Genomic DNA, 16,405 nt, shown 5'->3' with positions numbered 1-16,405 from the left:
TGCAGAGCAAGTTATGTATTCTTATGCAATATCACATATATCTTGCTCACCCAAAATAACTTTTTTCTAATATGTTGAATGAAAAATTGTTTCAACCAATGTTTTTTAACATCATTGGGTAGTTCTTGCTGAGGGTATATATTTTATGTAACTCCACAGATATAGGCGATATGGGGTAGAGGTTAAATTTTTTAGTACAACCATGAACATTTTATTTCACAATCGACTCTCCCTCTCCAAGGCTATTCAAAAATGTATCACACTGTACCATTTTATCCAAAAAACTAGTATTAAGGAAATGGTAAACAATACATAACTTCTCTAATTTAAGTATCACTTCAGTGCATTTCATTAACTAAATCACTTAACCTTTTCAAGGGACATTTGAACATTTTACAAATTACCAATAAACAATGAATGCAACAGTACTGCACTGTAGAGTAATTGGGTCTTGATATTGTACATTACTGTATTACAGTACTTACAACAATGTGGAAGTAACATTGCCCTTTCAGTAACTTTTACTGTGATACTATCATTACATGTAAAACAGCGTTTACAGTGCATGCTCAAAATAGTGACCATTGGCATTCATACACAGGGTCACTCTGTAGATGAAGGATGCCCTACATTGTGCTACTGCTTCTTCTGTGGTGGCTGTACAATCATCAGTATTATGTTGCTGCATGTCTTCTGGTGTTGTTGGAACATTTAGGTAGACAGCATCCTTAACTGCCAATCACAGAAAAAAAAATCCAGTGGTTTAAGGTCCAGAGATGGGGCAACCATTTAATTGGCCCAATATGTCCAATCCACGTACGAGGGTGTGTACAGTCCAGAATTTGTTGTGCTCATAAGGCATTATGTGCAGGGCATCCATTGTGCTGATACCACATGATCATACTCTGATTTAGAGGTTTGGTGTCTAAAAGAGCAGGAAAAATGTGTCTTAAAAAATCAGGCATATTGTCTGCCATATTAGTTGTCATTCACAAAGAAAGTTCCAATAACAGTATACCCACTAATTCTGCACCAAACATTAATGTTCCATGGACATTGAAGCTCTACCTGTCAGAGCTGTCATGGATTCTTGATGGAGCAATAATGCACATTTCTCATGTTGGCAATTCCTTTGTTGGAATTCCTCATATTGGAAATTCCTTTGTTGGAATTCCTCATATTGGAAATCCTCATATTGGAAATTCCTTTGTTGGAGAATGGAAAATGGAAATGAGCGTTTGGCCGGGAGGCCCCTTGCGGTGCAGGTCCGGCCGCCTTGGTGCAGGTCTTATTACGTTAAATGCCACAATGGGTGACCTGCTCGCCGGATGGGGTGAAACGATGATGAAGACTACACAACACTCAGTCCCTGAGTAGAGAAAATCCCCGACCCAGCCAGGAATTGAACCCAGGCCCTTAGGACGGCAATTCGTCATGCTGACCATTCAGCTATCGGGGTGGTGATGGAGAATGATGCCTTGTCACTAAAAAGAACATCTGAGAAGAAAGTAGGATCAGTCAGAAGTTGTTGTGAGCCCACTGACAAAATTGATCCCTATTGTTGAAGTCATTTCCATGAAGTTCTTGGTGTAAATGAACATAGTAAGGATGAAACTTATGGCATTGAAGAATGTGATGTGCACTTATTTTCAAAACAACTACTTCATGTTGAATTCATCATGTGCTGACTTGAGGATTCACATCTGCAGCAGCGAGCACAGCGACTTAACAGCTTTGTCTGTTCAAGTTCTAAAACAGTTTTTAGAACTTGTATTTAAGCTTCCTGTTTTACGTAGATGATAAATGAGATCATTGAACGTTCAGCAAGAAGGCGATGGGTTGTCAGGGAGTCATCTGCTGTATAGTATTTGTGCCTGAAAAGAATTTTGCCTGCCCACAGCAAATTACAGTTCAGGTATGTACAGTAGTGTGCAACATAGACGTAATAACATAATAATCACAATGTTCTGTAACAGTAGTGAACGTAAAAATGCAAGTTACTAAATCATTTCTTATGAACGTATTTCCTCCGTAGATGAGCAGCATTTCTACCTTATCAGTATGCGTGTGCATCATACACCTTTACACAACAAAAACTGTATTCACAATGTGTACTACCGCCAGAGCAGCTACTAAGTTACTCTGATGCATGACAACACTGGTTTGCAGTGTACTATACACTAAACCAACAACAAATGAGGTGCGTGGGGGAGAGAAGAGTACCTGTGCTGACATGAACCCACACCTCTACTGCAGCACTACAACAGGTATGTAATGTGTACAACCAAGGCAGTAGACAGCTCAGTTTCTTCACAACCTGTGTGCTCTGTATAGTTTGCATATTACCTTTTATTGACAGAAATGATACAATGTGATACATTTCTGAGTAGCTCTTGGAGGGGATAAGTGTATTCTTGAATAAAATGTACATGGTTCCATTTAAAAAATTTAACCTCTACCCTAAATCTTCTACACCTGTGGAGAGGCATAAAACATAAAAACTCAGCAAGAACTACCCAGTGTTGCTAAAAAACATTGGTTGAAACAATTTTTCATTCAACACATTAGAAAAAGTTATTTTGGGTGAGCAAGATAAATGGCACACCGTGTATATGTAACTTTTAATAACATTAATTTTTTGTGCACACTATTTTTGTTGCATAATACGTATTGCAAGGGTTCAGTTTGTAAGTTAATGTTGTTAACTTTATGGTTACAGTATTTTTTGTGTGTCATTATACAGGGTGTTACAAAAAGGTATGGCCAAACTTTCAGGAAACATTCCTCACACACAAATAAAGAAAAGATGTTATGTGGACATGTGTCCGGAAATGCTTAATTTCCATGTTAGAGCTCATTTTAGTTTCGTCCACCTATGCTCAATGGAGCATGTTATCGTGATTTCGTACGGGATACTCTACCTGTGGTGCTAGAACATGTGCCTTTACAAGTACAACACAACATGTGGTTCATGCACGATGGAGCTCCTGCACATTTCAGTCAAAGTGTTCGTACGCTTCGGTGACCGATGGGTTGGTAGAGGTGGACCAATTCCATGGCCTCCACACTCTCCTGACCTCAACCCTCTTGACTTTCATTTATGGGGGCATTTGAAAGCTCTTGTCTACTCAACCCCGGTACCAAATGTAGAGACTCTTCGTGCTCGTATTGTGGACGGCTGTGATACAATATGCCATTCTCCAGGGCTGCATCAGCGGATCAGGGATTCCATGCGACGGAGGGTGGATGCAAGTATCCTCGCTAATGGAGGACACTTTGAACATTTCCTGTAACAAAGTGTTTGAAGTCACGCTGGTACGTTCTGTTGCTGTGTGTTTCCATTTCATGATTAATGTGATTTGAAGAGAAGTAACAAAATGAGCTATAACATGGAAAGTAAGCATTTCCGGACATATGTCCACATAACATATTTTCATTCTTTGTGTGTGAGGAATGTTTCCTGAAAGTTTGGCCGTACCTTTTTGTCACACCCTGTATATGCTATGCTGACAGTTATATCTATTTTTATTTTTTCTCATAGCACTGTGACTTGGTGCAGTATTTTTAATTACATTAGTTTTTATTTAATTTTGTAATGAAATATAGAGGTGTGACTTAACAGAATCGCTATTAACAACAGAAAGAGCTTCTGTTGGATATTGAACATTAGCTCCTAAATGGGGTTAATTTCTCAGGAGTAGGGAAAGAAGAGAAAAGCAGTTATCTGCAGTGTAAATACACTTTATTACATGTACAAAATATATAATGGCTGAAAGCTAGATGCCAGTTAACAAAAACTAGTCCCAAAAGTGTCCCAATATGTGCAAAAGAAATTATCATTTAGCCACATAATATCCAGTTTCCAATAACATGCATACATGTGGAAAAATGTAGACGTTGGTGCAGCTTAGCTACAAGTGAAGTTCAGAGATAGTTGGCTGTTGCCTTAAGGCACTCTATAGGCTAAAGAATTAACTTACATGATTCTTCAGATGTGAGAATGTTACCACTGGTATGTTACAGATATACAACTTATGGTATGGGGCAGTTTCTTGTTACCCATTACTTTGTGTAAATTATATTCTAATTGGGATGCATTCTGTAGCAGAACACAAGGGCAGAAAGTAACATGTTGTGCCATCCCTGTCAGGGTATTGGAGTGGTGATAGATGTCCAGAATCAGCTGGATCTCTAAGGCCACTGGGAGTGGAGTCATCTGGGAAACTTAACTCTTGTGGGTGCTGGCAGTGAGTCCCAGATCTTCATTGTCTTGTGTGTCGTGCAGGGCTGTTGCAGGTGTATGGAGTCGTGTGGGATGAGGTAGATTTCTCAATGACCCCTCCCCACCCTTTACCACAACACACACACACAAATCAAATTCTCAGATATTTAAAAGGTACGTGAATTCTGCATTAATATTTTGATATATGTGGAACCACTCATTCACTGTACAGTATGCCTTCATCGAGAAGTAGTGCTGAACCTACCCCTTATAGGGCCCCAGACATTTGATTTGTTTAAAATTTGGTAGGTATGTGAGGAAATTACTTTAAGCTGGAATCATATTTTGTTGCAACTGCTGCATGAGTATACTAGGCCCTGAATGTTTTTTTTCTATATGATGACCCTACTGGACAGTAATCCAAATCACTTTTATTTGATTTGAGGATGAAGATTGTTTTCCAGGTATATGCAAATGATGCACAGAGACTGTGAGCTCTCTGTGCATGTGTTGCTCCAATGTGAAGCTTTCATTATTGTAAAGGAGAGTGATTATAGTCCTGGCTGCAAGTTGTCTCTTAAACTTCCTTGACTTTGGTGAATATGGTTGATGCCGTTCATTGCTTGCACTGACTTTACTTCCATTTCCTAATTGTGGCCTCTGGTTTCATCACATGTGATAATTCTCACAAATAAGTCCTTTCATCCATATATATTTGGAATAATGTTATTGGTCTTGTTTCACACGAATCCCAGTTAGACGTACAACTTTACAGTACAACTGTTATGGCAGTACATTTTCATTTTGGTGCCTCATGTAGGATTATTCACATAATTTCTGTCATCGTACTGTTGTAATATATTGCATTGTTATTGCAGATTTCAAGTTTTCATATAAGTGGCTCTCGTATTTCAGTTAACCTCAATGTTAAGTCAAGTAGTGACTAAAAAGTCTTTGAGTATCTGCTCATAATTTTATTTATTATGGTATCAGTTTTTATGCAGTAGATATTTGATCTTATAAGTGTTAGTAGTGAAGATGATTAAACTTATTGAATTGTGTCTACCTTTGTAAACATCTGTATTTTATGTGAGATTTAAAACTTTCACAGCATACATATTGTTCCACAAAATTTTGGAAGAACTACTGGATGTTTGTAACTTCCTGCCACAATATTTCGGTGCAGTATCTTCTGGCCATCTTCAGATGATACTGGCAAAAACTCCCTGAGCTCTGGTATTTAAGGCCCCGCCGGCACATGCTTGGTGGATTCACATGGCGATGCACATGCGCTACTTGAGCGCATTCAATTCTGCTGCGCTGCGCGCCCTCCGTTGTGAAAACTCACTGTTCTGATATCAATTCGATTATCTTCCTGCAGTTCCGTCACAGAACTACGCCGGCTACAGAGGCCATGAAGTTTTCGATGATTGGATTCCAGGCCAAATTCATTTGGAAACCACCGTCACGATTAATAAGAGACTGTCAGACAGCCATATTTCCAAGGACTCATTAATAATAGAACTCCAAAAGTTAGACATATGGGCCACAATTTTTGTCTCATTGTAATTCATGACATGACCAGTGGAAATACAGTGTTCGGCGATGACAGTCTTACAAGGCTGAAGAAGGTGAGTATGCCGCTGATGTTCCACAATGTGATCCTGCAAGGTATGCATCATTTGCCCTACCTAAGATTTGCCACATTCACACAGAATCCTGTAAACATCAGCCTTGCACAGCTCTAGGTCATCTTTGACAGATCCCAACAGTGACAACATTTTTGCAGGAGGATGAAAGATTGCTTTCACTTTATATTTTCTTAGTATTCTGCCTATTTGCACTGAAATATTACCAATGTATGGTAAATAGGCAATCGTTTTAAAAGCCTCTTCCTCTTCTTTGCTCCGTCATTTACAGGTCTGCAGCACTCTCTCCACTTCCTGGAATGAATACCCATTCTTCAGAAATACAGTCTGCAGGTGCTCCAGTTCTGTTTGCAAACTATCGGTGTCAGAGATGATGTGGGCTCGGTGAAGCAATATCTTCAAAACACCCTTCGTTTGTGCTGGATGGTGGAAACTAGCTGCTTGTAAGTAAAGGTCTGTGTGAGTGGGCTTTCTGTATACTGGTTGACCAAGTGTGCTATTTCTCTTACGTCGCTCCAAGACATCTAAAAACGGCAGGCAACCCTCATTCTCCATCTCCAAAGTAAATTTTATGTTTTCGTGTATGGAGTTCAGATGTTGTAGGAACTCTAGCAGACTATCCAAACCATGAGGCCAGACTATTAAATTATCATCAACATATCGCCAAAATACTGTTGGTTTAAAAGCGGCTGAAGCGAGTGCTTGCTCCTCAAAATCTTCCATCAAAAGATTGGCCACCAGTGGGGACAAAGGACTCCCCTTGGCATCACTGTCCGATTGCTCGTAAAACTCATTGTTAAATAAAAAATATGTAGAGGAGATGGTGTGCTCAAATAGTGCTGTAATGTCAGTTCCAAATCTATTGCCTATGAGATGTAGTGAGTCCACAAGAGGTACATTTGTAAAAAGTGAAACTATGTCAAAACTGATCAACAAGTCATAACTTTGCAGCTGCAATAACTTAAGTCTGCTGGTAAAATCACTAGAATTCTTTATGTGATGTGGACACTTTCCTACCATTGGTTTGAACAAAGATGCCAAATACTTTGCTAAGTCGTAAGTGGCTGCTCCAGTATTACTCACAATTGGACGCAATGGCACGTTATCCTTGTGGATCTTCAGCAATCCATATAGCCTAGGTGGAACTGAACTATTTGGTTTCAGTGTCTTAATTACCTCCTTTGGTAAGGAACTGTTAGTTAGAAGTTCTGTTTTCTGCACCACTTGGGTAGCAGGATCCTTATCTATCCTCGCCTATGAAGAGGGCAGCCCTCCGGAACTTGTGAGCAGCCCCGGATACAGTGGTACTTAAATCAGACAAAGATAATGCTACTGTTTTAATGCTACAGGAGGGATATATTAATAAGATCAATGTTTTATTAAGCAACTCAACATACTGCAAAATAGATAAGGATCCTACTACCCACATTGTGCGGAAAACAGCAGAACTTCTAACTAACAGTTCCTTACCAAAGGAGGTAATTAAGACACTGAAACCAAATAGTTCAGTTCCACCTAGGCTATATGGATTGCCGAAGATCCACAAGGATAATGTGCCATTACGTCCAATTGTGAGTAATATTGGAGCAGCCACTTACGACTTAGCAAAGTATTTGGCGTCTTTGCTCAAATCAATGGTAGAGCAGTGTCCACATCACATAAAGAATTCTAGTGATTTTACCAGCAGACTTAAGTTATTGCAGCTGCAAAGTTATGACTTGTTGATAAGTTTTGACATAGTTTCACTTTTACAAATGTACCTCTTGTGAACTCACTACATCTCATAGGCAATAGATTTGCAACTGGCATTACAGCACTATTTGAGCACACCCTCTCCTCTACATATTTTTTATTTAACAACGAATTTTATGAGCAATCAGACGATGTCGCCATGGAGAGTCATTTGCCTCCCCTGGTGGCCAATCTTTTTATGTAAGATTTTGAGGAGCAAGCACTCGCCTCAACCCCTTTAAACCAACAGTATTTTGGCGATATGTTGATGATACTTTTATAGTTTGGCCTCATGATTTGGATCGTCTGCGAGAGTGTCTACAACATCTGAACTCCAAACACAAAAACATAAAATTTACTATGGAGTTGGAGAAGGAAGATTGCCTGCCATTTTTAGATGTCTTGGTGCGATGTAAGAGCGATGGCACACTTGGTCATTCGGTATATAGAAAGCCCACTCACACAGACCTTTACTTACAAGCAGCTAGTTTCCACCATCCAGCACAAACAATGGGTGTTTTGAGGATATTGCTTCACCGAGCCACGTCATCTCTGACACCAAACAGAACTGGAGCACCTACAGACTGTATTTCTGAAGAATGGATTTCCATCCCAGCAAGTGGAGAGAGCACTGCAGACCTGTAAATGACGGAGCAAAGAAGAGAAAGAGGCCTCTAAAATGACTGCCTATTTACCATATATTGGTAATATTTCAGCGCAAATAGGCAGAATACTAAGAAAATATAAAGTGAAAGCAATCTTTTGCCCTCTTGCAAAAATTTTGTCACTGTTGAGACCTGTCAAAGATGACCTAGAGCTGCGCAAGGCAGGTTTTTACAGGATTCTGTTTGAATGCTGCAGATCTTACATAATGCAAACGACGCGTACTGTGCAGGATCGCATTGTGGAACATCAGTGGCATACTCACCTTCTTCAGCCTTGTAAGTCTTCCATCGCCGAAACTGTATTTCCATTGGTCGTGTCATGAATTACAATGAGAGAAAAATTGTTGCCCATATGTCTAACTTTTGGAGCTCTATTATTAATGAGTCCTTGAAAATATGGCTGTCTGACAGTCAGTCTCTTATTAATCGTGACGGTGGTTTCCAAATGAATTTGGCCTGGAATCCAATCATCAAAACACTTCATGGCCTCTGTAGGCGGCGTAGTTCTGTGATGGAACTGCAGGAAGATAATCGAATTGATATCGGTGCAGTGAGTTTTCACAACGGAGGGCGCGCAGAGCAGCAGAATTGAATGCACTAAAGTAGCGCATGCGCAATGCCAAGTGAATCCACCACGCATGTGCTGGCGGGGCCTTAAATACCAGAGCTCAGGGAGTTTTTGCCAGTGTCATGTGAAGATGCCCAGAAGACTGCGCCGAAATATTGTGGCAGGAAGTTACAAACATCCGGCAGTTCTCCCAAAATTTTGTGGAACAGCTGTATTTTATTCTTCTTGTGGATCTAAATTTTCATTGCTACTCAGTCAAATAAAAACAATAATTGAACTCGTAAAAATCTCTTTAAAGAGTTGGGGATTATACCAGCAAATCCTGAGTACATCTACACAACCAGTGTTATTCACAGTAAGAAAACATTAGCACTTATCATATTAACAGCTTTTTTCATGAATGTGTTTTGATGAAACTTAAAAATTAAAACAATAAATTCTACCAAGTAATCAAACTATACAATAAATTGCTTAAAGAGAAAACTAACATCAGTGTTTTAAAAAATGCATGCCTTTTAAATAAGAGATACCGTACTGTAAAGTACTGCTTAAGTGTCACAAATATGTGATTAATAAAAATAATAAGGATTGATAAAAATTTAAAAATGATGTGTGTCTGTCATTCTGCAACACTCTTTTAGAGTATAATCTCTGTTATTGGAAAATTGTGTATCCTAGATCTGTGATGGTCATGAACTTGGTATCTCCTATAATGTGTAGGCATGCTGACTCAGAATTGCAGACAGACAAATGAATGTGCTAAGAATGAGGCAGGAACAAAAGCAAACTGGTGCTTTTAATTTATTATAATGTTGTTCTACCAAGAACTGATGGAAGGTTCTGTTAAAATGAGGCAGGGGTATAATAACGGTCCTAATGTTAGTTGAACAGCTTTGTTTGTTCAGTGTGTGCAGTGACATGTTATGAGATGCGAATAAACATGTTATGATGAGATGTGAATAAATAGTATAACATTAGTTTTGGAATTATCCAGACCTTTAGTTGATCATGTGCATGTTTAACTATTAATTAAGTTTCAGTCTATACTACTATATAAAGACAAGTTGTTGCTTAACATTTTTACGTTCATTTGGATATAGCTTCAGAGGCTACATATGTTTTAAATATGTATGGTATATAAATATCAGTATATTGTGTAAAGGGAAAACGTTAGGCTATATATTTTTAAACAACAATGTACAGGTTTTCTGTTAAAACCAATTATGAGAAAGAAAATGCTGTGCCATACTATGCTTTGAAAATGTGCATTTTTGTGTTCTTTCTTGCACAGTAGTTAATTTAAAATATGTATAAGTACACATACACACACACACACACACACACACACACTTTCTCCTTACATATAAATAAAAACTGAATACACAACTAAGTGCTGTTTTGTTTTCTTTCTTGCTGTCAGTTTTAATAGAGAATGGGAAAGTTGTATCTCTGGATTATCAACTTATGATTAGAATACTACTATGGAGTCTGAATAGTCCAAAACTTTGTTATCCAGCCCATTTGTAGATTAAAATTATGCGAAATACACTCATCGAAGCTTCTAGCCTCACAAGCTCAGCTGCGGGAGAGGTCTCTCGTACCCCATATACCAATGTTCCCAACTGATTTACCCATGTATTGTAAATTATTTCAGTTCCTAGTCAAGGCTTTGTTGGGAATAACGATAAACAAGGCTCAAGGTCTGTGAGGGGTGGGAAGAGGAGATGGAAAGAGGAGGAGGGGGGGGGGGGGGAATAGACAGAGAGAGGATGAGGTGGTGGTGGGGGGTAGTTGATGAGGAAGAGCTGGACAGAGAGAGGGTGGAGAAGGTGATGGACAGCAAGAGAGGAGAGAAGGAGAAGGAGAGTAGGATGCATACCCAGTCCCATACATATTTAGCAGTTGCGAAGCATTGTTTGGTTTGCTAGTAGTGTATAAAGTTGATAAGTCTAATGTCATTGTAAAATAATATGTGAGTAAATGAACAATTAATTAACGTTGTAAATAATGTATTGAATATTGTATTAGCTTTGATGTAAGCAATCAAAGTCCATTTGTGAGCAATATTTTATGTTTTCAGCTTTGAAACCTCAGTTTGCAGAGTCCAAAGAAATAGAAGAATTGAGCAGCAATTTTGTGATGGTAAATGTTGGTGATGATGATAAAGTGGTAGGCAGTTCATTTGCCCCAGATGGAGAATATATTCCACGCATCATTTTCATGAGTGAGTTTATTAAATATCTTGCATCTCTCTGACTGAAATTGATGTATATGTTGTGATAACATTGATATTTGTCCACAAAACTGTACTGCAAATTATCCTTAAATTTGTAATTTTTGACTGGTTTTAACATAAATAGTGTTGTATAGTTATTGTTATTATTTTGCCAGGTCCAGATGGTGAAGTGAGGCCAGAGTTTTATAATGAGGGAGGCAGTGAAGCATATAAGTATTTCTATTCTGATATTTCGAATATAATAACTACAATGAAGAAAGTCCAGAGGGCATATAAAAAGAAACTCAAATCAAAAGACACGACAGAACTTTAAGAAGGATGCATGATGCTTCTTTTCTAGTCACTTATATATATTTATCACAGAAGCTTGAGATTTCTATGAATTATTTAGGTACTCATGCACTGTTTTGTGAAAATATTGTAGTTAATTCTCTTGTCATTTTGTATCATTAAAATATATATATTTTGAAATTTTCTGAACTTTTCTTTAAACTTCACATTGTCTCCCACATGTAACTGAACACATTTGCGAGTCTATTTTATGACGACTTGAAAACTACTTTTTCATATCATCAGACACTTTGCCGCAGAGTGAAAAATAAATTCTACTTTTAAAAGGCCTCACTCAGGTTTATTGATGTGCTTAGTTTTTGAATTTCGTGTGTTTTATATACCCAGATAGACTGCTGTTGTGCTGACTACTTAGTAGTATAACATGTTTTAGTTGTCTAAATTTAATCTGACTCTTTCACTAGATCATAATGACAGGTAAGATAGGAAAGACCAAACAGAAGAGGAAGTAACAGGGAAATAGATATGATGGATGTATGTATAGATTTGTGTTGAATGTTATGAAAATTCTCTATCTAACTCTTGAGATTTCACTTTTAATTTTTCACTAGATATGAGTTTCCCCTCCTCCATTCTTAGAGTTCAGGTTTTTCAGCTTTTTTTTTAACACTTTACATGATCTGAAAAGTCTTGTATTAAGTTGGACTCCTCCTTAAGAATCTTAGGTCAGTACTTTGCTAGTAATGCAATGTGTGTTCCAAACATTTGGTGATTTGTATCAAATAGCAAATAAAATGGAAGATAATAACAAAATATACTTATTTATCTCCAGACTAATATAACTGGCCAGGGGATTTTTTGTAAAGTTAGAAATGATATTGGAAACTATCATTTTCTTAGACATCTCTGGATATCCATCAAAATATGACACGGGCAGCTGTGTGCTGCAACAGTGATGGTTGCTTCCACTTTAGAATAATTTGGCAATATAAACTCTTAATCCCTACTATGAAAAGATTGCAAAATATTTGGATGTGTCATGTTCACATGTTTTATACACCTGGCACGCTGCACTTCACACGCAACTCAGAATCATCATTTTTTATGAGTAAAAGTTGGCTTGGCTTCTGTGCAGCCAATGTAGACTTGTAGTCATCACAAATAACATTCCTGGTATGTTAACACTACACTCGTTAATATTTAGTTTACTTTCTGTCTGGACATAGCCTGAACAATCCATCAACATCGTTTGTGCTTATGATACGTGTTCCATAGATTTCTGTCAACATTGTTGTGTGTCTGTGTTGCTCATTTTCCAGTGTACTACAAAACTTATGTTTATCTTGCGTCATTGTTAGAATAAATGTTTCTACTTTTGGTGCTTTTTACTGACCAATGCCGACATGTTTTTGTGGTCTTCAGTCTGAAGACTGGTTTCATGCAGCTCTTCATGCTACTCTATCCTTTGTTTGCCTCTTCACCTCTGAATAACTATGGTAACATAACATCAGTAAAGGTAGAGAGACTGCAATGATTGTAAGTGACCAAAACTTACAGACTACAGTTAATGCAATTGCACATCAAATATATGAAAAGCACTTCTCAGGTTTCAGTCTATAAGATTAAATAGACACTCCAAATATCAGAATGACATCAACAAATCACAAGAAGTGCTTCCACCACAACACTCATCTTTCAAGTCAAGTTATGCCACAAATATGTTTTCTCCCAATTTCTATACATTACTTCCTCAGTAGTTAGCTCTACCCACCAATCTCCAGCATTCTTCTGTAGCATGACCTTTCAAAGATTTCTATTGCTTCTTGCCTGAACTACTTATTATCCTACTTTCAAATCCATACAAGGCTTCACTCCAGACAAATACCTTCGACACAAGTCCTTCATTTTGGTGTGTTAAACACTGTATGATATTGTTTGGGCACATCTTTACAGGTAATTGCACATGCATGAATTTCTAACACACATTATCATTTAAATATTGGTTCATTCATCAGATGTTTTAGGTAAACTTTGTGTTTCCAGATAGAATATAATTTTGTAGCAAAAGTTTGACAGTGAATAGTGTATTTTTCTGAAATTTATTACTTCTGAAATTATTTTTTCAGGATATTTTTGAGCGGGGAGTATCCTGTGATGTACCAAAATTTAGTGACAGCCATTTACAGGCAAGGGTTAATATTATTTTAAGACACTGCAGATGGATCTGGAATGCCAGTGCCTGAGTGAGATTCAGGTGTCATCTCAATTGAATTAAGAAATCAATGTAGTTACTGTTTTTTCCATTACTTTCTGATAGTTAGAATTTATTACAACACATGCATTATCAGGAGAAAGAAATAATTGCTTTTCTTGCCTGGTATGAAATAGGTGTAACTCGTGTAGATCAGGTATTGTAGAGATGCCACAAGTAGCTTCTGCAACTTACTATTCATGGTTTTCCTAAATCATCACTTCTTTATAGGTCTCTTATCACAATTAGCCAAACATGCGTATTTGTTCCCTGTATACTGATTTTTTTATGTTAGGTGTCTAAAAGTGGACAGTAAATCTATACTCTTTATTGACAATAACAACGTATACAAAAATTACATCGGCTGATAACTGGACGCTGAATAACGACAAGATTGGAGAAACATTAACTGTCCAAGTGCAGAGTGCTATAACTGACAATAGAATGTTCACTGGCGCAGAACTAATCTGAGTAGAAAATGTTTGCATATGGTAGTGAAGATGCAAATGGATGAGGCCCCACTGGCTGTGGCCCAGTGTGTTCGTATTTGCTGGCTGGGGCTCTGGCTGTGGGTGATTATGCTGTGCTTGTTCCATCTACCCATTGCTGATGCTGGACAAAAACCCTATAGTGGTGGATTGTATGGGCAGGGCACCAAATCCCTCCCTCCTCCTGCAGAGCTGATGCCACAGGCAGCAGCCCTCGAAAACAGAGGAGCATGCTGACTGGATCACTGCTGGCAGAAAGCCAACATGGGTGAGGAAGCCACCTGACTACTCAGATGACTCGATGATGATTACGGTGGTGGTGATGGCAGTGGTGCAATGGCAGCTGCACAGTAACAAGGTTGGTGTCCATCGGCTCATCAGCATTCGAAGAGGCATTGCCCTAACAAGGATTGGCTGTAAGCTGTCTCTGGCCCAGTGCTGTATATGGGCAGAAGTGGCCTGGACAGTGGGGTACTGTCTGTGGAGCCAACCCTGCATGTGGGAGCTCTGTGGACCTTGCAGCAGCAAGAAATGGAGGCATCGACAACAAGGTAACATCTGTCTGGTGCTCCAGTGAGTGGGCAGTGTTTGGGTAGCTGCAATCAAGTACCAGTTGTTGGTCTCGGGCAGGCAGAGGCTCCATCTCAATGTCGTTGATGCCCACTAGCACACCCAGGAAAGGAGACTCATGTGGTGCCTGGCCCTGGCAGGTGGGGGGAGGGGGGGGGGGGGTGGCACCTGGAGAAGGTCCCTCCAATGGTGTCCACTGCAGTGGGTTTTTGTCTCACTGTGGTTGTAGGTGATTCCGGTGGTGGGAGAGTGTCACCCCACTGGCATCTGTGGCGAACATTCACTGGCCACGCATCTGCTGAAACACAGCTGGTGCCGATCCCATCTGCTGACCGAAGATGCACACCCAGACTGGATCACTCACAGCATATCGTGAAGGGTGTGGCCACGCCACAAGCCGTGGCACAGGTTGGAGTAGGTGTGGTAGCATATGGGATCGTCTGCCATGGGGAACCTCTGCTGGCCGTTCAGCATGGTGGTCCTGTAGGTTCTTAGAATCAGAGGCTCCACTATATCAGCAGGCAAGCCTGTCAAGCGCTTTGCCAGTTGTGTTTTAAATGTACACATCATACATTCCACCACGCCATTTGATTGGGTGTGAAATGGTGCAGACGTGAAGTGAGTAATATAATTCCGGATGCAGAAATCATGGAAAAAAACTGAGGCAAACTGTGGGCTGTTATTGGAGACACTTGTCCACGGCAGTCCTTCAATCACAAAAATCTGCTTTAAAGCCCACCGAGGTGGTGTGCATACACATGACATAGGAGACCTGCCTGATGCTCAGCACACTGTTTGCACCTTTGGGCTAGCTTCTCAATCATGGAATCAGTGCTGAGTCAGTAGACAAAACACCTCGTTAGCATTTTCATGTTGGTTATGCTCCAGTGGTCATAGTGGAGAAGTGGAAGAACCCGGGACTGCATGACCAGCAGAATGACAACATGGACTTCATCCAAATCTGTACTAAGGAGGAATGGTCCATCAGCTTCTGCCAGCTGATTACGAAGAAGGAATAAATTACGTAAATTATGGGGTAGGTGTGACTCCTTAGTGGGAGCTGTTCAGGTCAACCTTTCAACACAGAAGTGAGACACCTGACAGAGCTCTGGATAGTGCCAACTGGCTTTCCCTATGGACTTTGCTGTGACTGGGAGCCTATCTAATGCATACTGCACATAATCATTGATTTGGAAACACAGTTATGTTTTACCAAATTCTTGGTCAGGATCAGTGGGTAAATGCGACAGTATGTGTGCGTTGGCAGACAAGCAGTGGGATGATGATGAATCTCGTACTGATTCACACTCAAAAATAAAGTCCACCACTGAAGTCTTTGTGTGGTCCCGCCAGGAAGCCGAAATGGGAGCCAAAAAGCACCACAAGCATGTTATGGTTGGTGATAAGATGGAATTTGTTTCCATGAAAGAAAGTGTGAAACTTTCCGACTGCACAGACGATTGTCAAGGCTTCCTTTTCTAATTGTGAATAACTGTGTTGAGCAACTGTCAATGCCTTTGAGGCATATGGCAGCAGTTGTTCAGATCCACCAGATTGCCTGTGAGACAAAACTGCTCCAAGTCCTTACTGGGATGCATCTGTGGCAAGAAACAGCAATTTACCAAGAGACGGGGAAGATATTAACAACAAATTGACGTGAGTGAACGCCTTGTCACAGTACACATCAACCAAGCAAAAGAAATGCTTTTCTTCGGCCAGTTGTTTAAAGGATGA

General features: G+C 39.5%; 1 protein-coding gene across 3 annotated transcripts in view; it reads left to right on the top strand.

Annotated features, from left to right (window-relative positions):
* The window catches only part of LOC124615745 (thioredoxin domain-containing protein 12-like), a 53,103-nt gene extending 41,593 nt beyond the window's left edge, over positions 1–11,510 (top strand). The window contains exons 1-3 of one of the 3 annotated variants that reach the window (XM_047143829.1): positions 1,379–2,267; positions 10,916–11,059; positions 11,227–11,510. In XM_047143829.1, coding sequence (XP_046999785.1) covers positions 2,150–2,267; positions 10,916–11,059; positions 11,227–11,384 — 420 coding nt within the window. In that variant the 5' untranslated portion in view covers positions 1,379–2,149 and the 3' untranslated portion in view covers positions 11,385–11,510. Of the gene's footprint in view, positions 1–1,378; positions 2,268–10,915; positions 11,060–11,226 lie in introns of those variants that run through there. The other 2 variants (XM_047143828.1, XM_047143827.1) reach the window with 2 other exon arrangements.
* Positions 11,511–16,405: the final 4,895 nt, after the last annotated feature.

Source organism: Schistocerca americana, chromosome 5 (assembly GCF_021461395.2).
Source record: "Schistocerca americana isolate TAMUIC-IGC-003095 chromosome 5, iqSchAmer2.1, whole genome shotgun sequence".
Lineage (NCBI taxonomy): Eukaryota > Metazoa > Arthropoda > Insecta > Orthoptera > Acrididae > Schistocerca > Schistocerca americana.
The sequence above is the reverse complement of the archived record's forward strand: the minus strand, read 5'-3'. Positions and strand labels throughout refer to the sequence as shown.